The sequence below is a fragment of the Balaenoptera ricei genome, chromosome 1, assembly GCF_028023285.1.
Source record: "Balaenoptera ricei isolate mBalRic1 chromosome 1, mBalRic1.hap2, whole genome shotgun sequence".
NCBI lineage: Eukaryota > Metazoa > Chordata > Mammalia > Artiodactyla > Balaenopteridae > Balaenoptera > Balaenoptera ricei.
The window spans coordinates 6,431,519-6,459,231 of NC_082639.1; the positions used below are offsets into that span (position 1 = coordinate 6,431,519).

At 40.9% G+C, this 27,713-nt stretch overlaps 1 protein-coding gene across 5 annotated transcripts in view; it reads right to left on the reverse strand.

Moving 5' to 3' along the window:
* Positions 1-27,713, reverse strand: part of RERE (arginine-glutamic acid dipeptide repeats) — a 423,843-nt gene that overhangs the window by 195,174 nt on the left and 200,956 nt on the right. For 4 of the 5 annotated variants that reach the window (XM_059911901.1, XM_059911983.1, XM_059912072.1 and 1 more), the window contains one exon: positions 27,556-27,681. The exons of the other annotated variant lie outside the window; for it this stretch is intronic. In XM_059911901.1, coding sequence (XP_059767884.1) covers positions 27,556-27,681 — 126 coding nt within the window. The remainder of the gene's footprint in view (positions 1-27,555; positions 27,682-27,713) is intronic. 5 annotated transcript variants of the gene reach the window in all.

Below are 27,713 nucleotides of genomic sequence, written 5' to 3' on the forward strand. Positions count from 1 at the left end.
ACGGTGGCAGCCATGACAAACAGCAGGTCACACTAAGAATTCACATGTTTGTGATCCTAGGCTTAGTAGAAAACCATTTCAATAAAAAGTAAGATACCAGGAATTCTAGGAGGATGGCAGTGTAGTTTACAGATCTTCCTGACTCACCACCATAAAAACAGATCAACTAGAGAGTCAAACCAAGCTCCCGCTGACAACAAAACAGAATGCGGAAACAAGGTATCTTCACAAATCCCCAAATGTAAGCAGGTGCGGGGCACAGACCACCAGCAATGGAAAGGCCTGTGCTTGTCAGCATTTGTAGGGGAGAAAACTGAAGGAATGCTGTACCTCTCACACCGAAGATCAGGAGGATCTCAAAATCGTTAATAAGCATGGAGGTGGGCCAATGTGCTAACAGCAGCTTGTGACTGCAGGGGTTTTGTCCATGGGGATGCAAGTTAGTACAGGGGAACCAGGAAAGGCTAAGTAGTCTAACCACGGGTGAACTCTAAAAACTCACCACAGCTCCCTTCCAGGAGAATGCCCCATAACAGAGGAGAAACTACAGGGAATGGAGCACAGACTGAGCAGAACAGGAACAAGAGAGTAAAGGAAAAAGAAGGTTCAAATGAAAGTGAACGAAGGGAATAGAGTCAGGAACTCACAAAATGCAAGCACCATATTTTTAACATCACATAACAACGGAAGAGGGGGCTCCGTGAAGTTACAAGAAACTACTCTGAACCACACACACCTCCTTCTAAAAGTTCAAGAAAATCAAATGTGCATAAAAATAAGCAAAAGTACTGAGGTTAAACCTCATACAATGCTACTAATAGGGGGAAAAAAAAAAGGAATAAGAAGCAGGATCGTATCCCTACAAGGAAAGCACAGCACAAAAAAAAAAAAAAAACACCTGCGTTCACACACACACCACCAAAACTGTAATGCACTGTTTCAAAACAAGCTAAAAGATATTATTAAATAAATGATACAAGACATTAGAAAGCAATACGTATCAGACACAGGAAAACTCAGACGTGAAATGTCAGACAAAAATTATTTTAGAAATGAAGACTAAACCAGAAGGAATACAAGAGTGAATAAACACAGCTAGCAATGCCTTATGAGAAAGAGAAGGTGAAAAGAAGAAAATTTTAAAGTCAAAAAAGAAATAAAAAACAAAAAGGATTCAGGAGAAGGTGACAAATATTAAAGATAGGCAAGGAACAACTAACATACAGACAGCAGAAGCTCCTGGAAAAGAAAACCAAATCTAAGGATAAGAACAAACACTAAAATCTAAGGGTAAGAACAAACACTGTAATTCAAGAATATTTTCCTGAAATGAAAAGATTTGAAACTTCACACTTCAAGAGCACGCCATATACTTAAGCACACTAATCCAGAAGGTCCAAATTAAGACACATTCTTTCTACTAAAATTACTGGACTTTAAAGGAAAAAAAAATTTCTTCAGGCATCTAGGAAAAAACAATATGTGAATTATAAAACAAAGATAATTAGATTTTCAACAGACTTTGACAGCAGTGCTTTACGCCTGAAGAAAATGTTGTTGCATATTTAAGGCACTCAAGGAAAGAAAACATGTTATGGTGACCATAGTTAGTAATACTGTACTGTGCATTTGAAAGTTGCTGAGAGTAGACCTTAGAAGTTCTCATCACAAGGAAAAAAAAATTCTGTAACTATGTATGGTGACAGCTGTTAACAAGACTTATTGTGGTGATCACTTCACAATATATTCAAATATCGAATCATTATGCTGTACACCTGAGAGTAATATGATGTTGTATGTCAATTATACCTCAATTTTTTAAAGTAAGAAAGAAAGAAAAGAAAACATTAGCCAGCAAATCTGACCTGCAAGTGTAAGGGCACAAACAACCTGTTATAAGCATTCAAGAAGTCGGGGACTATAGTTCCTCCAGACAACTAAGATGACTAGAGAGACATCTATATAAGCACTAGTGGTAAAGATAAAATATAGAGTTACTTGGAGAACTAAGACCAAATAAGGGTTAAAGAGAAGAGACTATAGTATGTACTAGTTATGAAATCTGAAAATGTAGACATAGTATCGATACTATCATTTAAAACATGGGGGAAGCATAGGGAGAGCACAAACAAAACTTTTTAAAAATACTCTTCAGTAATCATAATTGGTGAGCATGGTATTAATACTGTTACTCTGAGACAGCTGTTTGGGTAAGGTGAGATAAAGAAAATAATGACAGGATATTCTAATTTTGTCACTCCTGTGTCCCTGAGAATCAGGAGTCTCTGTGTGAAAGATACAGATGGAATACAGATGAGGTAAAAACTCTGTAATTCTGAATTTGAATTAGAAATATCAGTACACAGCAATGAAGACCCAACGCAGCCAAAAATAAAATAAATAAAATAAAAATTTTAAAGTCTATGCATTAAAAAAAAAGAAATATCAGTATGATTGATAAAGTATCACTATAATAATGTTTCCCAGCTCTGTCCACTGAAATTTTAGAAATTTTCATGTAATTTATAAAAATCCAAAGATTTAGACATAATGACCAATCCAGTAGAAATGAGACCCAAACAGCCCAGAATGTGCTCTTGAAATATCATTTCTCACTAAAAGAAACCATGGAGTCTAGAAGAAATGGTGATTCCGCTCTGCTGTGGAAATGCACAAGATGGGGATGGAGCAGCTAGACATACAGATAGCAAGGACATTAGACCACTAGGGTCATATCAAAGGACTTAGAAGCCAACTTGGAGAGGCTCCCAGTAGCCAGTGATGGAACAATCTGGGCTTCAATAAGGATTAAGAATTGCAATTATTTGAAACCCATCAATATCTTTAAGGGTACCCAACGCATTATTTGAAAAGTGGGTAAAGAGAAAGAATCAAGCTTTTATCCTGTCTTTCCTAAATAAACGGTACAACTGGATAGGCAAATCGAAGATAACAGGAAGCACTGCCATATGAATTATTCTAGCTAATAAATGAAAATGCAATGGTAGAATTAGAATCTCATAATTTTGCAACACCCAAGGAATTAATGGATACAGGTAGTAAAATCCAAATGAGAAAGAAGAAAAAACAAACAAACAACAACAAAAAAACCAGACACGACATGCCTCTGGTAAAAGTTTACTACACCATTTGTAATCTTGCCCAAATGGGTCAGACTCAAGTCTGAACAAGCCTCTGGATCCAGCTATTAATGTGCAGGAAATGCAGTAGACAGAGGCACATCTTTACTGCACTAGCAATCAACAAAATCTAGATTGTGGGAGATACTTCACGTCAAATGGCTTGGCTTTTTCAATAAAGTGTTAAGAAAATAAAGGGATGAATGAAGGGCGGGGAGGGAGGACTACAGATTATAAGATCATAGGCAAAACTAAACTGTAGTATCCAGAGATCCATGCTTGGGAGATAAAACTATAAAAGAACATGAAGAAATCACTACTTTAAAAGTCAGGGCAGTGGTTAATTTTGTAAGGAAGGAGGGGACTGTCATTGCAGAGGAACTGGGAGATGGCTGGCAAAGTCCTGTTTCTTCACCTGGGAGGTAGTTACACATTACAATTCATTAAGCTATACATATGCTTTGTGTGGTTGTTTGTATTTGTGATTTACAGTAAGGAGGTTTTTTTTGTTTGTTTGTTTGTTTTTAAAGAAACCACTAACAGACCTCACCTGCCTTCTGCCTAAGAAACGGCATCAGCTAAAAGCTCTGGTAACCAAATGAGGAAACTCAGGAAAAGGGGAGCACACCTGAAGGACAAGTCTCATCATGATAAAGTAAATGCACTTCATTTCTCAGGCAGATTTCAGCTGGAGACCAGATGCTGCAGATGCACTATGGGCAACAGATAAAGGATGTATTTTACCAATGTTCACAAATTTATACATTTCGTAATTATGTGGTTTCTAGTTAAAATACAAAATAGCAACCAAACCAAAAGAACTAAATTAGAAAATGTATATAAGGAAATAGAGACAAGATATAAGAAAGCAGCTGGAATTGTCACAGGAATCTACCAAAGGAATGAATAGCTGCTGAGCGTGTTAACAGACAACAGATTGATCAGAACCACATCCCTGGAGTAAGAACACAGGCCAGGAAACTAAAATTTAAGAACAATTTTGAAATATAAACAAGTAAAACAAAACTCAGCATTAAATTATTTTCTCACACTCATAACAAATGCCACAGCTTCTGATGGAACAAATCCCTTTCCCAGTGTTTGGGTCTCATAAACCTTAAAGGATTCCTTACCACCTTCTCTCACACACTCAACAGCTAGTCAATGAGCAGGAAATCCTGGCCATCCTGTCACCCGTGTCTTCCTAATAAGTTCTTCTATCTCTAACTCTAATTTTCTGAAAGCGTAATCCTGATCGCGTACTCAACTGGTAAAAAAAAAAAAAAAAAACCATCCATGGTTCCCCAACAACTAATCCAGTTTCTCAGCGTGACTTTCAAAGCCAGGCATATCTTTCCAGCTCTATCTCTGACCACTCTCTTCACCAAACCAAGCTAGACCCCAACATTCAACAAAAATATTTTGCCTCTATCTTGTGTCCTAAAAAGCTTTTCTGTTTTCCCGTCAAAATCCTTCCAACCCAGGGCTTCCCTGGTGGCGCAGTGGTTAAGAACCCGCCTGCCAATGCAGGGGACACAGATTCAAGCCCTGGTCCGGGAAGACCCCACATGCCGCAGAGCAACTAAGCCCGTGCGCCACAACTACTGAGCCTGCGCTCTAGAGCCCAAGAGCCACAAGTACTGAGCCTGCGTGCCACAACTACTGAAGCCCACGCGCCTAGAGCCCATGCTCCACAACAAGAGAAGCCACCGTGATGAGAAGCCCGTGCACCACAACGAAGAGTAGCCCCTGCTCACTGCAACTGGAGAAAGCCCGCGCACAGCAACAAAGACCCAATGCACCCAAAAAAAATACATAAATACATAAATGTATAAAAAAGAAAGAAAAAAAAAATCCTTCCAACCCTTCGAAGCTCAGCTCAAAAGCTACCACTCTGGGGTACCCTTGCCAAGTCCTACCCATGGAAAGCGCTCTCGCACTTCTCCGAGCCCCACTCTCTTCAAGTGTGTAGTGATCCCTCCCTATTCCTCTTGAACCACTTGAGCGCAGAGGCCATACTTGATTCATATTTTTACATTCAACAAATACTTATTAAGCTCCTACTATGTGCCAGAAACTGTATGGCCCTGGGTCTATAGCAATAAACAAATAGGCAAGCATCTCCCTCCCTCCCCCAACCCCTTGGAGCTGACCATTCTTGAGGGGGAGACTAATTCATATCTTTTTCCTCCTACACAATGGACTTCCTATTATATACACAGTATTCATTGAATGAATGTTGGCTGAACTGTACAGAAACATTTAAGACAAGAAAGTAACACACTGGGGTAATTTAAAATAAGTCATTAAAAATCCTCATTTCACTTGAGGAAAAAAAAGACCATCCAACCTCCAAATCTGACATATTCCAGTACTTCTCTTTTTCAGAAACATGTCTGCCTCTTTAAAATTTCACCAGAAGTCCCTGTCAGGTACCTGAGCTAGAGAAGTCCCCAGACCCACCCTTCCTATGCCCTCCTCTAAGGGCAGTTGCCCTTTCCAGTCCCTTTAGGTGGCCATGCTTTGTTTTACGTGACTCTGGCCTAGAGCCTACAGCTGACTGCATGGGGTGTGACACCTGATCCAGAGAAACGCCCATCCCTGAGCAACCAGCAAATGTGGTCCGGGGTGAAAAGATAATCTGTGCCAGGTTCCCTCAGCAACATGAAATGGCAACTAAGCAACAGCAGTTAAAGTAGAGCTCAAGATGCACAGATGCCGTAAGGTAGAGATGGGCCTTTTATTTCTCTTTTCCAAACAAAACCTTTATAAATTGAAATCCAAATCATCCTTCAAGTAGAAACAGGGGCCCAGAGCTTCTCTCATGGAGCCTCCCTCTGACCATCTTCCCTGGTAACCACCAAATGCACCACCTCAGAACGCAGCTTAAGAAACCACAGCCCCAGGTAAAAACCAAATCGAGTTGGCTAAATTGCAAAATATTTATTAACATTTTCATTCGTTCACTCATTCATTCAGTGACTATGTACTGAATGCCTAACTGAGTGCTAGATCCTGTAACAGTCACAGAATAAGACAAATGAGGTTTTCGTCCTCAAAGAGCTTTTGTTCCATTGGGGAAGGGAAAACAAGCAAACTATTGAGGAAATTCTAGTGTTCTATTGGGGAAAGGAAAAAAAAATACAGTCATACCTTGTTTCACTGCACTTCTCTTTGCTGTACTTCGCAGATAATTGCATTTTGTTTTTACAAATTAAGGCTGTGATAAACCTGCATCAAGCAAGTCTATCGGTGTCATTTTTCCAATAGTATTTGCTCATTTCACGTCTCAGTGTCACATTTTGGTAATTCTTGCAATATTTCAGACCTTTTCATTATTATTATATTTGTTATGGTGATCTGTGATCTTTTATATTTGCTACTGTAAAAAGATTATGACTCCCTGAAGGCTCGAGTGATGGTTGGCATTTTTTAACAATAAAGTATTTTTTAATTAAAGTATGTATTTTTTTAGACATAATGCTATTGCACACTTATTAGACCATAGTATATTGTAAACATAACTTTTATATGCACTGGGAAACCAAAAAATTGGTGTGACTCTATTGTGATATTTGCTTTACTGCAGTGATCTGGAAACAAACCCACAGTATCACCGAGGTCTGCCTGTCAACCAACAAGGTAATCTTGGGTGATGATCAGTGTCATAAAAACAATAAAGATATTAAGACTGGGCAACATCTTAGAGAATGACTAAGTAGGAAAGAGGTTGAAGCCATGGATAAGGTAGTCAGAAAAATCGTCTGGAGTGGGCAACACTTGAGCTGAGACCTGAAAGATGAGGAGCCAGTAACTCAAAGGCAGAGAACAAATCCATCAAATCAATAAACAGCCTACAATCCACAACGAACAGTACTAGGGACCACAGAGAATATCAGGAATGTTTAAAACACAGTTCGTTCCCTCAAGAAGTTTCATATCCATTCAGGGAGGTAAATTAACTCATGAAACAAGTTTCATGAAACTGTACAGATTGAAGCAAAAAGCCAGAGGAGCCCTGAGGACAGCGGGAAAGGTGAACTGCTTTGAAGCCTGCAGGTCAGTCAATCTAAGGCCAAGCTAGTCGATTTGGAATTCTGATTCTGCTGCTGCTGCAGAAAGTACATAAACCATGCCTTTAAGCTTTCCAAAGTAAAAGCTGAAATTTTTCTCATCTTAATTAGTTCACACTTAGAAGGAACTATGAAGGCAATGCTTCCAGGCAGCAGGGTAAACACACTGTTAATTCGCTAGTCTGGAAAACCTAGTCCTCAAATTGCATTTCCTCCACTTAACTAAGTCACTAAGGTTCCTTGACTTCCCACACCTGCAGTCTCCTCAGCCATGCTAATTCACAGTTGCTGCTTCCCTCCCACTGACCACATGCTCACCCAGAATCCTCCAGCAGTTTCTTTTTCTGGAACAGTTGAAGAACTGCTGAGTAGAAAGAGTTGCCAACCAATTAGTCTCCAAACCATCCCGACTCAACTGTATTGTTCTGTCAGTGTCTGGAGCAACTGAAAGTTATTCAGCTATTTCAGATGTTAGGAACTGAGCAGAGTTTCCCAAATGTTTGTTCACTATAAAGGAGAAAGCCAGCTGGACCTCTTCCAACCGAGACTCTGAAGAGAGGGCTGCAAGAGTCCCGTGGTGCTGCCATCAGATCCACTACGTCTTGTCCCAACTTCCACAGGGCTGCAAGAAAGTAAAGATCAAGCCACCTGTGCCGGCAGGCAGCTAAGGCAAGTTTTTCTCTGTGAATAACTTGGTGGTGTGAAGAGGCTTTTCTAGGATAAAACAAGAGGAAAAGGTACATATGCTTCAAACGGAATGGTCAAAAAAACCCAGATGGTCTTAAAAGCAAGAAAAGCCCTGACCTTCCCGGCAGCCACTGACCATCTGCGACCAAGATAAATTTTCCCACTGACAGTGAACGGCAAACCACCATCAGCACTATCTTCACTGATTAAAGGAAAAACAAAAATGCCAACTAGTACCTTTGGATGAAAAGCCAAGCACAATCATCTATTTTCAATGCAAAACTGTCTATACAAGTCAATTAACGGGCCTTGCCTATCATCATCCTACATCCGAATCCAGCCACTGTGACTAAAAAGTATCCATATGATGAGAACTACTCTAAACCAGCAATTAGTGGTAAGAGTTTCTCCACCTAGAGCCCACTTTCTTCTCCCTCCCACCACACCTATCTGTAAAAAGCCAACCCCAAATTCACCAGTTCGTTAGGACACCTCCTCTTTAACCTTCCCGATGGACAGGTTCCATCATTTTGAGCCTTCTCAGCAATGCACACATACCATGGCAACTACACTGCTTTTTAGCTACTTTAAAGACATTTACTTATGCCCTGCACCCTCACAAACATTTGCAGGTAAGAACTCTGATTTTCTCTTAAAGATGCAACTACCATTCTTTTTTAAATCTCTTCCTCATGCTTAGTATCAAATGCTACACAGTAAGAGGGTTTAATACACAAGGGCTTAATTCACTGGAAGGAAACACAGACTTTTATAATAGGAAAAAATATTGCAATGCCAATGTAAAGTATTACACTCATAGTGAAGACATTTTACCATACTTCCTCTTCTCAATGAAAGAGGACAATGAAATTAAAACTGGAAAACACAAACAAAATTCAGCTAAATAACAAGCCACTTCATTCTAATAAACTTGTCTTTTATTTATATTTATTTTTTTATTTATGGCTGTGTTGGGTCTTCGTTTCTGTGCGAGGGCTTTTCTCTAGTTGCGGCAAGTGGAGGCCACTCTTCATCACGGTGCGCGGGCCTCTCACTGTCGCGGCCTCTCTTGTTGCGGAGCACAGGCTCCAGACGCGCAGGCTCAGTAATTGTGGCTCACGGGCCTAGCCGCTCCGCGGCATGTGGGATCTTCCCAGACCAGGGCTCGAACCCGTGTCCCCTACATTGGCAGGCAGATTCCCAACCACTGCGCCACCAGGGAAGCCCTAAACTTGTCTCTTAAAACCCTTCCTACAGCTTCCACCCTGTATGCACTTGCATTTATTTACAAACACACATACTGGTGTGCACTATAACATACAAAAGAGGATCATGCCAATTCCAAACCAATAAAAAGGTACCTTTTAAAAGTCATCTTTGTAAAGAGTCCTACATCTTACCCTAGGAGAATCAAACAACGATATTTGCAAGAAGATAATTCATGTTGGTTTAAGACGAGGAACTGTAACTAAACATAACTGAATTCACAAATTTAGTTCTAAGTTATGAAAATATAAGGAAATTTAAAATCTGTTGAAAATGTTCTTTTCTACAAATGACAACCATATAATCTCTTACATCATTATACTCTGCTTTTAGCATTCTCAATATGCTTTTCCATCTGAGATATGCAGTAAGTCTCCTAATGCCAGAAATGGCTGCAGTGCCTTGGGTCACTACTACTCAGGAAATGGGTGCATTTGTGGATCTGATTCTGTGCTGAACTGTACTACAGTTTCAGACATGTCCAACTGTGGCAGAGATTGCTGGTTGCCTAACTCAACCTCCACTCTCCCCATTTTCCTTAATAATAGAACCCCTATATTACTGGAACACAGCCAAAACCAACTCCCAGCTCCCCTGAAGATCTACCTAAACTGAAGTTGTTGGGTAGGGGTCCTAGCAAAGCTCTGGAATGGGCCCTCCTCTTTCAGCTGCCTGGCTAGAGTGGAGAACCAGTTTCTCCCAATCCATTGCAGAGTAATACTTTTATAAAAAACACTAATAAAATGGTGTGGCCATGTCAAATGGTTATAAAAGTTTCTAAACGGCTACTTTCTGTACTCAGTACGCGGTGGCCTAGTAACAGACAGTTCAGTCCACGGACTACGATTCTGGTGACACTGGCCTAGAACGTGAACCTGACTACTGTGGCTGCACTGGCCATCTGTGACCATGAGGAAACCCTGAGAACGGAAACCATGCACTAACGACAATGGTGCAGACTGTAGGAAACTACTAGATACCTGACGATCATGGGCACTCTCTCAACTCTGGATGGCACACCTTGGAAAACACCTTGTTTTATATGAGAATACAGACTTTTTACTACTGTGATTTGGGTTTTTATTATATACAGCCAATCGACATAACAGACACTCCTACATTTGTAGACCACTGCGAAATTTCCAAAGTGCTATATTACCTCTTTTTATTCTCACATGAGAATAACCCCACTATGAAGTAAGCAAGACAAAGTATTATCTCGATTTGACAGATGGAAACTAACATTCTAAAACATGAAATAGCTTGTCTGAAGTAACACCTAGGAAGCACAGATAGCAGAACTGAAAACAGAAGCCAGCTGCCTGCTCTTTCCATAAGAGCAATCTACCTCTCAGTGAAGTGAAATTACTTAATCATGATCACAAGCAAAATAAAATAAATGAGCAGGGGTGTGTACTCGCAACAAATTACGTAAAGTGTGTATGCCACTGGGTAGTAAGATACAACAAAAACAGCATGGTCAACTAGTGAAGACAAAAACCAGATTTAACGGCTGTGGTGTACTACTTCATTTGTAACAAAGCATGTGTGAAAAGGAGCTGGAGGGGCAGAAATCACAATTTTATAATAATTTAGCCAGAAATGTAGCAACTGAACTAAGAGCAAATAATACATAGCACATTAGTTTAGGTTATGACATAAACCTTCAAACCCTGGTCTCAAATAAAATTTGAAACCCTAATATTCTATCTGGATATGAACAGAATCTCTCAATAAGTAATAATGTTTCTTAAAAACAGTTTGCATAATTATAGAAGGACAGTAATAACAATACTGAACTTTAATATAAACCAGACTTCTGAGATCCACTGTCAATCAAATGAGTTCCGTACTCTTCCTTCCATGGTGAAGAAAGGCTGACACAGAGCCATCCCCCTCACTTCCCAGGATGTCTTGTGAACAAAAGCATATTTAAAAGCTGAAGGGCTTCCCTGGTGACACAGTGGTTAAGAATCCACCTGCCAACGCAGGGGACACGGGTTTGGGCCCTGGTCCGGGAGGATCCCATGTGCCGCGGAGCAGCTGGGCCCGTGAGCCACAACTACTGAGCCTGCACTCTAGAGCCCGTGAGCCACAATTGCTGAGGCCCACGCACCTAGAGCCCGTGCCCCGCAACAGGAGAGGCCACCACAGTGAGAAGCCCGTGCACCGCAACGAAGACCCAACACAGCCAAAAATAAATTAATTAATTTAATCAAATTTTTTAAATTCTAAATAAAAAACTAATAAAAGCTGATGGTTAGGATCAGACATGCCATCTGTGACTGTGGACTAATTTTTATCTGGGTAAGTTTTCTTTGTCTACGTGGCTATCAAATGTTTTATTTCATCAGCAACAAACACTAAAGTATTTGCCCATATCAATATTTATCTGTTAAATACTAAATCAAACAGAAGCCATACTTTTCAGTAAACAGAGATAAAAAGGTTCTTCTGCTGTCTTAAATATTTTGTTGCAATATTTTTTAATTTAAAAAACAAACAAAAGAAGACCCACAAGAAAAATAAGGACATGAATTTCAATGTATTTTATTATGCACGTTTACCCTTTCAAAATTTCTCTACAGATACAAGCTAATTACCAAAGAAAAAAACAAGCTGAGAAACACATTTAATTGCTCTTGGTATGTAAACATATTATAAAAATCCTCCAGGATCATTAGTGAGAATGAGTTCTTTCAAGGAATACGTATCTATCAGTGCACTATACAAAAACTATTAAGGTCAGGATGGGGGCGGGGGAGGGAGTTATGGAGAGAGATTAATAAAATATTCACCCCCTCAAAATAACACAGGAAAGAAAAAAGGAACTGCCCACTAACTCTGCAAACCACACACCCCTTACAGAATCATGAAGCCACAGTGAAGAAGGAGAGAAAGCTTTGGAGTGACTCCTTCAGGGGAATAATCGTCAAGAGTTTATACTAGCTCAGGGGTCAGCAAACTACCGGCCCACAGGCTACCTACTTCCCAGCTCACCTATTTCTGTAAACAAAGTTTTACCAGAACACAGCAACGCTGTCACATACTGTCTGTGACCAACATGAATAGCAGCCACAGAGAAGACAAAACTGAAAACATTTCCTATCTGGAGTTTTACAGAAAAAGCTTGCATCCTATCAGCTACCTGAGCGATAACACAAAATAAGATGCACTTCTCTGGGAACTGATAGGAATGAGCCTCTTTTTCATAAACACCTTTGTGTATATATACGTAGTTTTAGTTCATGAGATGTAAAATTTGCCTACAAAAAAGCTGACCCAAGCACAAAATGTCTCCAACCAGTATCCCAGACACAAAATAACCTGTAACTTGGAAATCTAGTGAACTGCACTGTATTTTATCTCCCTTATAGAGAAAACCCAATATGAATAAGAAAACAAATTTCTCTACTGAATTAACCTTCAGAGATCTATAATTTGGTGTGATGTATCTTTGGAAACACTGATGACACAGAGTATGTGACAGTGCTGAAGTACCTCCCCCACCAAAGACCTGGAGAAATTTCAAGTTCAGTTACCCCCAGAAGTCAAAAGCATTATTAAACTCGACAGATGCCCAGGGCGTGCACCAGCGGAAAGAGAAAGTTAACCAAGTTTCACCCCTCACTGCTTCCATGGCAAGTTAAAATAGCAAGCGCTAATCATTTAATTTGTACTGATACTAATTTTTTAAACAGGCATTTGAATTTTCAAAGAAATTCATGTTGCTTCTTGTTAAACCAGCTCTCTAAAATGATAACCCAAACAATAAGCCAATGAGCAGAAAAAAATACATAGAACTAGAAAACTGGGTAGAATAACAACCAGTGTGTTAAAATTCCATGACTAAAAGATGTAGATACAAAGGCATTTTTCCCTGCAATGTCACTGTTACAAGGTTACTGTCAGAGGAAAGGAGTAAGGCCTGCAGCACAGAGTTTCACAGTCAGATTCAGAGCAGAGCTATATATCAAAGTACCCAGTCAGGAGACCTGATGAGGACAATAAGCAGGTCTGTAAAGCAAGGGAGTTTCACTGGAATTCTGTAAATAAACAGTTCAGTGGATTTGTCTTTTTTTAAACGATCAATCCTGTTTCGTTTTGTTTTGTTTTTAATGATCAATCCTGTTGATAGTTTTCTAGTCCATCTTCTGAAAGAACCCATTCCTCTGGCTCAACTCACTGCCTGATACTCAGCAATCACCGTTAGGATAATTACATTTCCTCAAGAAACAGCACAACGGCATCATTTCATACAAGCAAGAAATAAGACCAGAGGCTGTCTAGGTCTCAGCCCTTCTGCCTTTCTCCCCAAAATATAAAAGGGCAATGTGTCTCTTTCTTCCAGAGAAAGCGATATGCTCAGAACAATTCCAACTGCACTCAAGATAGCTTAATAAAAACAAGCTGAAAACCTAAGACTGTGTTCTCGAGATCACCGTGACAGGACACAAGTGTGTATTCTGAAGGCTTCCTCACTGGGGTCATACAGTGTATGGTGAATCAGCCACGCCACCTCTCTTTCGCTCTTGGACAGGCTACCACCCATGTCCTGTACTTACTCATTCAACCAGAATGAACTGGACAGAAGCAGGAGCTGTGAATCTGGTCGGGAAACATGAAACAAACAATTCAAAAAAGCAGCACAACAAAAGATGAGGCCGGGAGGAAAGATGGAACAGAAGAGAAAATAATTAACTATCTGTCGGAGAGTGGCTGCCTACAGCGAGTGGCAGGTGGCACCTGGAGGGCACTCCTGCCCTGCAGCACATGCGCTGTGGAGCTGGCAGGGGGTGGGCTGCAATTGCTCAGAAGCAGCATCTCTCTCCCCAGGGAGTCTTGCACCCAGCAGCCGGCCCGAGTCTGCTGGGCCCTGGGGAGCTTTCCCGAGGCAGAGCCTCTCTAGGGCAGCTGTGCGCCCACCGGGGCGGGGTGCCACGCACAGAAGCCACTTCCCACGCCCTGTCACTGAGGTCAGCCATGCTTTCAAAGACCTCTCTCTCTTTCCAGCCTTTCTTCATTAGCTTCCCTTCCCTCCCAACCCTCTCCCCTCCACACAAGATAAAGGGATTTTTTTAAATCAGATCGGTTTTCCAGGGAAGCAGAAATGTGACTGTACACGGTTCTTTAGCCTCACCTCACGGTTCTGCAACAGGGACTAACATCTCTCAACACGGCTTTGTCCAGCTGACCAGGCTCTTTCTGCAGCTGAATAAAAAAATCTTTAGAAACGGTTCTGTCTCCACCTAAATAATACAAATACATCACACCACCAATTCTGGAATATTGAAGCAGAGTCTTATCTCCCTTCAGACAGAATGTAGAAGGGCAGAAGCCTTCAAACTTCAACCAGAAGAATCCAATTCTACGAGTCCCACGGACAAGTCCCCTTGTGCTTGCACACAACGATGCCCCTGCGGAAGTCCGCCCAGCCTGCTGGACAGCGGCAAAGGACTACTCACAAAAGCTCTTCCTTCTCTTCATTCCCCAGCCTTTGTATTATACTGGGACCAGTGACACCACCAGCACTGAAAAGAGAACGAGTGCTAATTTCTTTTTTCGCTCCCTGAAGTTCACAAGATGGGGGTGCTTTCTTTTTCAGCTGGTTGGTGGGTGTCAGCCACCTAACTAATTAATCCCCCCTTCTCATTAAAAGCTACCCCTAAAAAGCAAGTCGATCTCTTATATAATTTTCTTCATAAGGAAAGAAGACAAAACTCAGTGTACATTAATCAATGTGTGAGGCTGACGTAATAAGCCAGATGCATTTGACGTTTGCTAAGGGTATCACTAAAATAATCTGTTAGCCACCCGCCCACAGCTACAAAAGAGAAAAACAGAAAACAAGGTTTTTTAAAAAATGTGTATATGTAAAAAAAAAAAAAAAAAAAAAAAAAAAAAAAAAAAATGTGTATATGTGCCCAACACTTTGTTTAATAACTCCAAAAGATACAAAACCACTTAGGCAAAAGTAAGCCACAAATCTATTCAAGAGCACTGTAAAATGGAAGGGAATTATCCAAAGGGCTGCACCGCCGACTGAATAATTTTAATACAAAATGCCCAGCAAATCTCCCTATATGCTACCAACAGATCACCAGCAGAGGCAAATCCAGATAATGAAACATTGTAAGAAGGGCCCTTTTTAATAATTTAGCCCATCAAGGAATGAGTATTGATTCTTGTGTTCAGCAGAAGGAGAGAGTGTTATCTTCAGCTTACAGCTCGGGGACGGCCTCAGGGGATTTAATCACAGCCCTTTCCTGCCATGCGATCCTTCAGCTGTCACTGTGCATTCTCTGTCATTCTTCATCCATTCCTAGAGAACCCCTGGTCTCAAAGGTGTGTCTTCCCTCCTTAACCCACAGAAGCCATAGCAGCATTTCAAGTTTTACATATTAAGCCGATCTGTCTGCCTATTATCATTTGCCAACTGTTCTTCTTCTAAATAATTTTAACAATGCATCAGATATCTTTGTGAACTTCCATCTTGTTTGTTAACAAATCTACTAAATATCTTTAGATCAGATTGATATTCCATCATAATGGTAAGTGTGCTGATCGATCTACGGACATGTGCAAACATTTTAATACAACCAAGAAGACGCTACTAAGAGAAGGAAAAACCAGGCGGAAGCAGTATAGGTATCAACCACTCTTTCCCCATTCCAACATGGAAGGATATAAAGTCCCTAAACTTTGAGGAAAAATTAACCAAAACAATAAATTTAGTGGTAATACTAAATTTAAGGGTATTCCTGCATCTTTGTATATTGGAAAAATATTCAAAACCAAAAAAAATTTTTAGACTGTAAACAAGCCAGCGATTTCTGATTCAAGTATAAATCAAACTGCTCTCATCCCTGACAGAATGTTCTGCACTCCAGTTACACTATCCTACTACTCCACTAACGTCACTCAACTTCACTTTTGCTGTCCTGGACAACGAGCCCCGCCTTCCTCTGTGTGTGTGAGGCTGGCAGTTGGAGGCAGCCATTTCTGCTGCTCATTTGTCTTCGGATGTGATTCCAAAGCGTCCCTCCGTGATCCTGTGGATCAAGGTACTGTAAGCCTGAGGGCTTCAGCACTCCAAGGTCACCACACACATCTTCTATTATGGGACACCGAAGGGATGGTCCAGCTGCCTTTCTAGGTCCTTCTGCTTTTCCGCCCAGACTATAAATTGTTACAAGGCCCCGGGGCAGTGCAGCAGCGGGCTCCATTCCATCCAGGCCTCAAGGAGCGTCCGCGCTGTCAGGAGGCTGCAGCCAAGGGCAGCGGCCTCACCAATGACAACACCTCCCTCTCTGTGGCCCATGAGCCACTCTCCTGTTGTAAGATCACAGCAAGTTCCCCTCTAACAAAGACTCAAAGAGCCAAAAACCATCAAATTAAAACAAAAATACAGGGACTTCCCTGGTGGCGCAGTGGTTAAGAATCCGCCTGCCAGTGCAGGGGACACGGGTTCGAGCCCTGGTCCGGGAAGATCCCACATGCCACGGAGCAACTAAGCCCATGTGCCACGACTACTGAGCCTGCGCTCTAGAGCCCACGAGCCACAACTACTGAGCCCGTGTGCCACAACTACTGAAGCCAACACGCCTAGAGCCTGTGCTCCACAACAAGAGAAGCCACCACAACGAAGAGTAGCCCCCGCTCGCCACAACTAGAAAAAGCCCACGTGCAGCAACGAAGACCCAACACAGCCAAAAAATAAACAAATAAAAATATTTTTTAAAAAAACATAATAAAACAGCCTCATGCTATGTTAGCTGAAAAACTGATATGCACGTGTGTACAAGGTGTATGCTGTATGCATTCCACAAGCCCACGAGAATTAGAGCAGGTGAGGAGAAAAGTTAAACTTGAGCCATATATTGATATCTAATCGCTAAAACCATAACCAGGAATACTCTCCTGGTTCCACAACTCTCTCATTTTCAGGAGAAGCAGTAGGCAAAGTGGAAAGACACCCAACAGTCACTTCCTTCTAAAAAATACAAGCATGCATCCTCTGTTTCCCTGCCTAGCACTGGCCAATGTTTCTCTTGACTGTGTTGAATGCTACACTTCGTGTTAATGGTCCATTCAGTCACATTTAATGTATTCCTTTTTAAAACATCCCTCTTTATCTGATTAAAAAACAGTAATAATGTGCTTTTTTCCTATTTTGTAAATGAAGCAAACTATTAATTCAATGGTTAAGAAGCAACTTCTTGGAGCCAAGAACTGCTCTGAACACTGCAAACAAAAAGATGAGTGAAACACAGCCCCTTGATTTTCTTTTTTTTTTCTTTTTTTTGGGGGGGGGGGCTGGGGGGGGCTGGGGGGGGTGCCGCACTGCTTGGCTTGCGGGGATCTTAGTTCCCCGACCAGGGAATGAACCGTGCTCTCGGCAGTGAAAGCACTGAGTTCTACCAACTGGACCGCCAGGGAAGTCCCAACAGCCCCTCGATTTAACATTGCCAAAACGACAGATTATGCAGTTGACTCCTGAACAACACGGGTGTGAACTGCATTGAACTGTGTGGATCCACTTATATGTGGGGCTTTTTCAATAGATACACAGTCAGCCCTCTGTGGCTGAAGATGTGGAATCCGTGGATACGGAGGGCTGGCCACAGGACATGAGCATCCACGGATGTTGGCGTCTGAGGCAGGTCCTGGAACCAGTCCCCCACAGATACCAAGGGGCAATGTATGTACAAAGCAGCCATGCATGATGTCAGGGATGCTGGCTAACTGTCTCTCTCAGAGAGGAGCAAGAGATGGGGAGGTGGGAGCAGGAGAGGGCTAACTTTTATTTTCATTTCAATGCATATCTTAAATTTTTTAACAGACTCATTTTCTGGATTACCTATTTCATAATTTCATTAAGAGTTTCAAGCTACATGATTTTGACTCTGAATGTTTACATACAATCAAAAACTAAGTAGTACTACTATAATTATCACAAGCTAGTACATAAACAAGATAAACCCAGTATGCCACAGTGGTGCCAGGTAAGGGCAAAGTCACAACATGGTAGCTACACTTAGAGAGGTTTCTCAGTGATAATAACAAAAATGAAATCGAGAGACGAACTGAGTCACCACAAGGAACCCAGTAATCTAAACACATTATACACCAGCCCCTGGCCCCCAATAATCTGGGCCATAAGCAATCAGTAACAAATTTACATCACAAGTTGACTATTTCATTTCATCAAAACATCATCACCCACTCTATCAAATTAATATTGGTAGTTAGAGTTTTATTGGTTTTGTAGTTTGGTTTGAATTTATTTATAAATTGTCTCTGAACGCTATATTAGGGATTTAAACATGCAGATTATACCTAATTTGTGTGTTGGGGAAGGTAGGAAATTAAGTAAAATGGGAGAACCACAAAAACAAATTTTTTAAGGGCATAAAATACTGAGGTTTAAGAAACATAAGAGGTCCTGGAACTGCACTAAAAGAACTCTACATCCTGCAAAGGACAGGATCGGATCTGCAACTATAACACAGTCACTGGTGGCAGACTTCCATGTGCTAAAGCTGGCTGCCCATAAGATATCCCGGGGAGTGCTTGGAAAAACTGTGGATTCCTGGGCTTCACTCCAGAACTACTGAAGTAATATTCTGCCTTTAAAAGTGAGGAAACTGAGGTGCAGAGAGATGAAGTAACTTGATCACTAATAAATGGTGCCAACATGAATCAAACCAACACCATTATTTCAGCAGTAAAAATGTGTATTTTTTTTAACCACGTCCATGATCTATTACTTCTAAGCAGCTTTCCTCTCCTCTGGAGCGTAAAAATGAAACAAAACACCATTACAGGTTTTTCCTCTTTCTACAAAAATAATGAAAATTCATTAAGTCCTTGTGTCGCTAAAAATGAAAAACACCCTGAGGGCTCAAATGTTCTGAGGGCTTCCTCCTCACCTGCCTCTCTCTCCCTGCCTCCCTCCCTCCCTCCCTGCCTCCCTCCCTCCTTCCCTTCCTTCTTTCCCTCCCTGCCTCCCTCCCTCCTTCCCTTCCTTCTTTCCCTCCCTCCCTCCCTCCTTCCTTCCCTTCCTTCTCTTCCTCCCTCCCTCCCTCTCTCCCTTTCTTTCTTCCACTTGACTCAAAAATCTCACCTTCGAGTTAATGGTAGGTGAATTCTGATCTATTTCTCAAAGACAGAGTTTGAGGGGAAAAAGAAAAAGAAGTGCATTCCACAATCACCACAGTGATTCAGGCAAAAAATAAAATAGGTGCTAATATTAATGGGTGAAAATTTGATGACAAACAGGATATTTACATGTCCTCAAAGTTTCCCCCTACCAATTACTTATTAATTACAAAGGGAAAGTTAGTAACTTATCCAAGTGATCCAAGTTGCTGTCACCAACAATGTGACAAATTGGTATCCCGTGTCCTCTAATGTAAGGCACTTAGGACACAATACCACTAATATAACAGCCCTGCCTGAAATGCATAACCTTCAGCTAATAACTAGGAAGCAGCAAACTACAAAAACCTGAACTGCACTCTTCCAAAACATGTCAATGTCGTGAAAGACAAAGAAAGGCTAAGGAACTGTTCCAGATTAAAGGAGACCAAAGGGACATGGTAAATAGATGTGTGATGCTGGTTTGGATATTAGGCCAGAAAAACAAATTGCTACAGAGGGCATTATTGGGATATGTGACAAAATGTGGATGTCTATAGATTCGATTAGTATTGTAGTGCTGTTAAACCTCCTGATTTTGATAACTATATAATGGCTATATAAATGAATGTCCTTGTTCTTACAAAATACACACCTAAGTATTTAGGAGTAAACAGTCAAGATGTCTGCATTTTACATTCAGTTCAGAGCAATGGAATAGATTAGCGAGCCCAGAAACAGACCCACATAAATAGAGTCAACTGACAAAGGAGCAAAGGAAATGCAATGCAATAGAGAAAAGATAATTTTTTCAACAAATGGTGCTGAAACAACTGGATACCCACACGCCCTCCCCCCCCCACAAAAAAAAAAGAACCTAGACACAAAAATCAACTTAAAATGGATCACAGACCTAAATGTAAAATGCAAAACTATAAAACCCTGGAAGAAGATAACACAGAATGAAATCTGAATGGCCTTGGGTTTGGAGATCACTTTTCAGATTCAATACTAAAGGCACAATCCAGGAAGGAATGAACTGATAAGCTGGATTCGAACTGATAAGCTGGATTCGTTAAAATGAAAAACCTCTGCTCTGTAAAAGACACTGTTAAGAAAAGAAAAGGACAAACCACAGACTAGGAGCAAATATTTGCAAAAGACACATCTGATAAAGAACTGTCATGCAAAATACACAAAGAGCTCTTAACGCTCAACATTAAGAAAATGAACAGCCTGATTTTAAAATGGGCCAGAGACCCTAACAAAAGATACTCCACATCGTATGTCATCAGGAAAATGCAAATTCAAACAACAGTGAAATACCACTAACGAGCCTAACAGGATGGCCAAAATCCAGAACACTGACAACACCAAATGTTGGTGAGGATGTGGAGCAACAGGAACTTTTCATTCATTGCTGGTGGGAACGCAGCAGACTGGTACGGCTAACTTTGGGAAACACTTTGGTTGTTTCTTAGAAATTTAAACACACTCTTACCGTACAATCCTGCAATGAGGCTCCCGAAGGAGTTAAAAACTTATGTCCACGCAATAACCTGCTATAATGGATGTTACAGCAGCTTTATTCATAATTGCTAAAACCTGGAGGAACAAAGGTAGCTTTCAGTGGGTGAAAGGATAAACAAACTGTGGTACATCCAAACAATGGAATATTATTCAGCATGAAATATTATTCAACTGTTACGCCATTAAAAGACATGGAGAAATCTTAAGTGCATACTATTAAGTGAAAGAAGCCAATCTGAAAAGGTTACATATTGTATGATTCAAACTATATGACATTCTGCAAAAGGCAAAACTATGGAGAGAGTAAAGAGATCAGTGGTTGCCAGGGGTCAGGAGGAAGGGAGGGATGAATAGGCAAAGCACAGAGGATTTTTAGGGCAGTGAAACTACTCGGTATGGAGCTCTAATAGTGGATACATGGCATCAGAAACTTGTCCAAACCCAAAGAATGTACAACACACTGAAAGTGAACCCTAATGTAAACTATGCACTTTGGATTATAAGGATGTGATAATGACCTGTAGATTCATCAACTGTAATATATGTATTACTCTGGTTTTGCTAATGGCAGAGGCTATTCATGTATAGGGGTAGGAGGTATATGGGAAATCTCTGTGCCTTCCACTCAATTTTTGCTGTGATCCTAAAACTGCTCTAAAAAATAAAGTCTATTTACAAAGAAAAGAAAGGGAAAAAATGACAAGTACCTGACATTCGATCTAACTGTATAACAGGAGATCAAAGATAAAAACAGAAAATGCCAACTTCTAGGCATTAGGCATAACAATTTCTAGACTCTGGAAAGGATCGATTAACCTTAGGTATGTTACTTAATCTTGACCCCAGGCCCTTAGAAAAACTGAAGGCCTTGATAGTTATAAGAGATATTGTCACTAAAAATACTATGAGGTCCTAAAAGGAGGTATAACACACAAAGTTTAAGCTAAACAAAACTGCAAGCTCTACACCTCCATGTGCTGAAATTTCTTTGGCAATTTATATTAATAAAACTGATCCTGGAGAACTTGTAAAGCCTGGGAACTCCATATATTTGCTTAGGTATTTTTCAAACAGTACGAAACAGCCCTAAAAAGGCAAAGTTGAAGGGCCTAACAGTGCCTGTAAGTAATGAAGGGTGATACATTATCCCTGAAAGAAGGGAAAGCTCAATAAAACCTAAATGTAATCATTATGTTTCATACAGATCTATGGTAACAAAAAGACTGCTTAAAACAGTAGGCAGTTTTTTAAAATCATAAGGTTATTCATATTCAAATCTATGTTCTGAAAAATGTGGCTTGATGTCCCTTCTGTAAAAAAAAAAAAAAAAGGAGCAGATGAATATAATGGAAGATAGCCTTAAGAACAAATTAGCTGACATCCAGCTTCTAAGGGAGAGCAGACTGTGAAAACAACTTCTCCAAAGGAAAGGAATTCACCTGGAAGTAGGTTATATGCTCACTAATACTAATACTGGCCAATTGGGTGTTTTAAGAATTTTTTAAACTTGCTACATTAAAATTCAACAGCTATTAATTATCTTTCATTTAGGGTAGATGGATTAATCCCTAAATTAATATAGCACCTGTATTGGCAATTTTTCTGAAAATCAGTGGTTTTAACATCTTTCACTACAATCAAATATAAAAGACAATGGTTATTTTTGGCACACTTAGTGGCAGTTGGGGAAGCTACAGTAAACTCTGAAAAAAGCAGGATTCCTCAAAACCTCCTGCATAGCTAAAGAAGCAACAAGATGACAGTTCTTTATAAGCACCAAGCTGGTAAGAAATATAATTAACTTTACTTTTAAGAAGCATTTTATAATAAATGTTCACTTTTAATTATTAAATGGTACCAAAAGTCCCAAGTGTGAGAAGTACCAATGTTAGAAATGATACTTTAAAATGATAAATGCCTTACATAAGCAAAAAATAATACTGTTTTAACAGTGGCTTGAGATTCAGTCAAAAAGTTTAAACTAGATTATTAGGCAAAGTATTCTTAGCTTCTAAAGAAGTAAATGGTGTTATCGCATGGGCTGGCTCTAAGGACACCCAATGGTCAAGGAAGGCAGCAAGGAGCAATGGCAAGAACACTAACCAGAGACCCAAGAGACCTGGGCCTAAGCAGCGCCGCATGAAGCAGGGGTTTGGGGTGAGCCACTGGACCCTGGCTTCCTGCTCTGTGTTGGTGAAGTAGGTCTGTCTAGATCAGGGGACTGGATTTATTCCAAGGGAGATGCAAAGCCCAATTTCTCACACGCACAGTTTTATCTGAAACAAATGCAGACTAACACACACACACAGACTGCAAGGGTCAGTTTTCAAATGTACACAGATGCTGTTGAGTGAAAAGGGAGCTCATCGTTGGGGTCTGCTGGTCAGGCATTTTTTTAAACAAAAAGGACAGTAAAGATAGGACCACCACAAGTGCTAACAGGAAAACAAAACTCACCAATACTAAAAGGGTTCCCACACCATGCTGTTAACACCACCGTCCATCTATCCAGCGGAAAGGCCAGCCTGTAAAACTCTCAGTGGCAGAAGCCTTCTACTCTTCCAAATGAATGAGCAGCAAGCACGTCAGCTGAGGAACTCACTAGTAAAGTGAAGGCAAAGGGGCATCGAGGCAGGGGTCACCCAGGCAGTACAAAGTCAGCCAGGGGCACAACCAAGATTACACATGGCAAGGTGAGCTCCTGAGTTAAACCTCAGTCCTGCCAGATTTTTGTACAAAGGCAAGATTTTATACAAACGCAAAACTCAAGTTTTCTCATGTACAAACTGAAATAAATATCACAGATTGTTGTGGAGATCAAACGGGTTAAGCTACGTGAAAACAGTAGCAGTGTGCCTAGGCACAAAGTAAATGTTCCACGTTAGTTTACTTCCTTAACAGCTAGCTGATTTGAGGGGTGTGTGTTTGTTTTTTCAGGGTTTTAATTATAGCCTTTACTTGGAAAATAGCCTCAATTAAAGAAATTTTTTAAATATTTATATAATTTTAATGGTTACTTTCCTGATTTGAGGTTTTAAGTGACCCACCTCAAGAGGCTTTAGAGAATAGCAGTTTTTAAACTTAATTTTTAAAGTTTTTTCAGCATTTTAGGAATCTACTGATTATCATCCATGATTGAAAAGTATATATTCTCTCCAGGAAAATGCACGTACGTGTAAGACTTTGCAAGCGATTTCAGAAGGTTCATAGACGCTCTTAAACTCAAGGAGACCACCTAGGGGCCTATGGGCTTCAGATTAAGAATGTCCAGAAAACTAATAAATTATTTAAACCTGAGTCTGTACAACAAAACCCACTGTGATAAGAGATAATGCTTAAGGAATGCTTATTATATGCCTGCATCATGCTAAGCAATCTAATGAATTACTTCATTCACCTTTGTAACAACCTTTTGAGGTAAACAGTAGTAGTGTGCCCATTTTAGAGGTGAGAAAACTAAGGGTTAGAAAGGTTGATTAACGCATCCTATGTTACACAGCAACTCATCAAGAGAAAAAATTGTTCTCTAAAGGATAATGCCCCAAAAACAAAACCAGTCGTTAAAAAAATAATGACTTCGTTCAATCATTCACCAAAGAACATTTGGGCTCTTTCCAGTATTTTTCTATTGTGAATAAAGCTGCTATGAATATTCTTTTTTAATGACTTAAATAAAATAGCTCGACCCACTACTGCAATGTTGTCTTATTTATATATGTTAGCCACTCCACAGAGGTCTTAAACACACAAAAAGATACGACTGAAAAATAAAAATGCCAAATAACTAAATACCCAAGTGAGGAGTACTGATTTTTTAGTGAGGAGAGGATGGGTGCACCCAACAAGCACTCCAGCCCGCAGAGCCACACTCATGACAGTGGAAATGAATGTGCATTTTAAATCCCCTTTAAATGGCTGCACCATCTCTGCTTTGGACAGAGCCTCTGTCACGCCAATTAAACCCCCTGATACTGGGAACAGCTGGGGGTGCAGGATGATCTCTGTCCAGTCTGGGGAGGGTCTGGGCAATGTTTTCTTTGCCTTCTCACCTCCCTCCCACCAACTACCAGTAAATCAGTAATTTTTGCTAGAAGACATCGAAGCTAACAGATTCTCGGGAACAAGTAAAAATGTTGCCCTTCTAGCACAAATACTTTTACAATGAACAGATAAAAAATTAATAAAATTAAGTCTTATGAGTTGATGCCATCATTTGTATAGAAACAGAGATCACATATACCTGAATATGCAAAGAAAGTTGATTGAATTATGATGCAATCAATGCTATCCTATAAAAACTAAATTAACAAAAACAGTCTATTAGGGAAGACATCTGGTGTATCACGGCAGGAAACGTTAATGATATTGTCTGCAACCCTGTAATCAATTTTTTCTCCCAGTAGCTCTCTCATTACACTGTACTAGATGTGTGTGCCTGCAGGATTTATGAGCGCTCCACACATGGAGGGGAGCTTTGCCAACTGGATCCAATTCAGATCCAGCTCAAATGACTTTGGCAGCACAAAGCGTTGTTAAAGAACAATCAATACGTTAGCTTTATGCAGCATCATCCTGACTGAAAGAAGATTTGTCATCGTACTACAGAATCTTCTCCAACCTACATATGATGGTATGCAGGTTGGAGAACCTATCATAAACTTATTTAAACCCATCATGAACTTACTTAAATCCCTAGTGGACACAATATTTTTACTGCTAAAAAAAAAAAAATACTAGTCATCACTAATGCTAATATAAAAAGTTTACTACATATCAATTATGGGCAAAACTTTAAATCCATTCAGCAAATCCTGGTTAGTGGGTATTGCAGTAAATGAAACAGTCTAACAATGACATTGACACTGATTAGAGAATAAAGATAATATTGGCCTGAAAGATAAAAACCATTTCTCTCTCTCTCTCTCTCTCTCACACACACACACACACACACGATGGTAACTGGTAAAGGCTGAAGCTTTTTTTGAAGTATGCAGTCCAGTTGGGACTCTGCTAATTTGTCCCTTAAGATGTCAGTATCTCTCCAGGGATTAAAATTAGATTTTTATCCACTACGTTGGGTTTTATCTTCCATAGTGAATGGCTATCATATCAAGACTTCCAAGGCTTCCATCATGTGAACCTTTTTCTCTGGTCTAATTCTTCATAAATTACAGTGGCAACTATCTAAACATGAAAATGTTGTGACACTTATTCTTGATTTTATTACAATTATTAATGTCCCATCTCCATTGTCTTGGTCCTCTTCATTTTATGCATGGGTGACAGTCCTAGCCACCTAATTGGAACTTTTACAGTCTTTCCCCACTCCACACTCTACCCAATGAATCTTCTTAAGCAGTCATCTGCAGATCGGCCTGCCTGGAATAAAAAAGCCTGCAAAGGCTCTCTTCGGCCTAGAACATAAAATATCGCCTTGTCTAACCTTTCAGACCCTCTATGATCCGGCCCCATTTTGTATCCCCACCTCTGCCTCCCAGGACCCACTAACCTGTGCTCTTCTTTGACGTCCTGCGGCGTCTTCTCACAACTCCCAGCTTCACCAGGCTCACTGCCTACGCTGCTCACAGGGACATGCTGACACGTACACCTGGACAGCTCCCCCACTCCGCCTGCCCACGTGTTACTGGTGTACCCGAAACACACCCAGCTCCTCAATACCGAGGTACCTTCCCGAAACGTTCCCAAGCGCTGCTCCAGGCCATCGGGAGCGCTCTCTTTTCCTAGTCTCAAGATACTAATATTCTACACGGCAAGTGAACAAGTCGTTACATATACTGCCAGTATCTTGATCTGTGCATGCATGTGCGACAGCTATTCTCTTGTGTTATTTCCTAATCAAGCATGAGTTTGAGCCCCAGGGTCAGATTAGGTAAAACAAGGGAAAGACAGGTCTTAACCTTCTTTAGTGACTAACAGCGGTCAATCGGAACAATAAACACCTGTCTTTCAGAAAACTTTGGCATTAAATCCTCATGAAGGACGGAAAATGAAGACAGGTGTGTACACCGAGCTTCCAGAAAAGGTGAGGCACACGGCACAAAAGTAACCCTCGTGGATCACTAACACCAGGCCCTGTGCTCCAGGGGACAAAGCGCTAAAGACACTGCATCCTGCTTCACCTCACGTAACGCCCCACATCATCACCAGGTAACAGAGGATTTGCCGGGGTACAGCCGAGAGCACTCCATCTACCCCCCAACCCAAGCATTTCAAAACGTTTATTCTGTATCCGGCCCTGCAGAAAAGCCCAGCTACCTCTGAGCGATACTCTACCGAAGGTCACCCGAGAGGGCAGCACCCCAAACAGTTTAGACTCACGGGCCACAAGTCCCGGTGATCCTGGGGAAAGGCGTATTCCACACGCGGACTCAGACTTACCCCCTTTTTCCCCCATTTCAGTCGCCAACATCCATACTCGCTGCTGATTGCCAGCTCCTGCTCCTTGCAGCGGCCCAGCATGCTCTCTGCTGGTGCCAACATCCCCTCCACCACCAAGCCCCCTAACTTCTGGAACCGTCCTAGAGGGGTAAGGCAAGTCCCGTATTTTGCTTCCTCTGTGCGTGTACTTGTTACTCCTTTAAGAACACATACGATACAGCACATTTTTAAAGGGGCTCTGGGGAGGGAGGTGATATTCCTATTTTATACCCTGTGGGATATAAAATATTGATAGCTTTTAAAAACGGGATTCTCCTTACCCCTACAGGCCCTCTCCCGGCTTCAGAAAGATGCTGTGGCGGCTGTGCTGCCACCGGCAGAGAGCATGCTGGGGGGTCGCACAAAGCAGGAGGTGGAGATCTGCAACAGGCCTGGGAGTTGTGGACCTAAAAGAGAAAAAAGTTTTAAGTTAACAGGC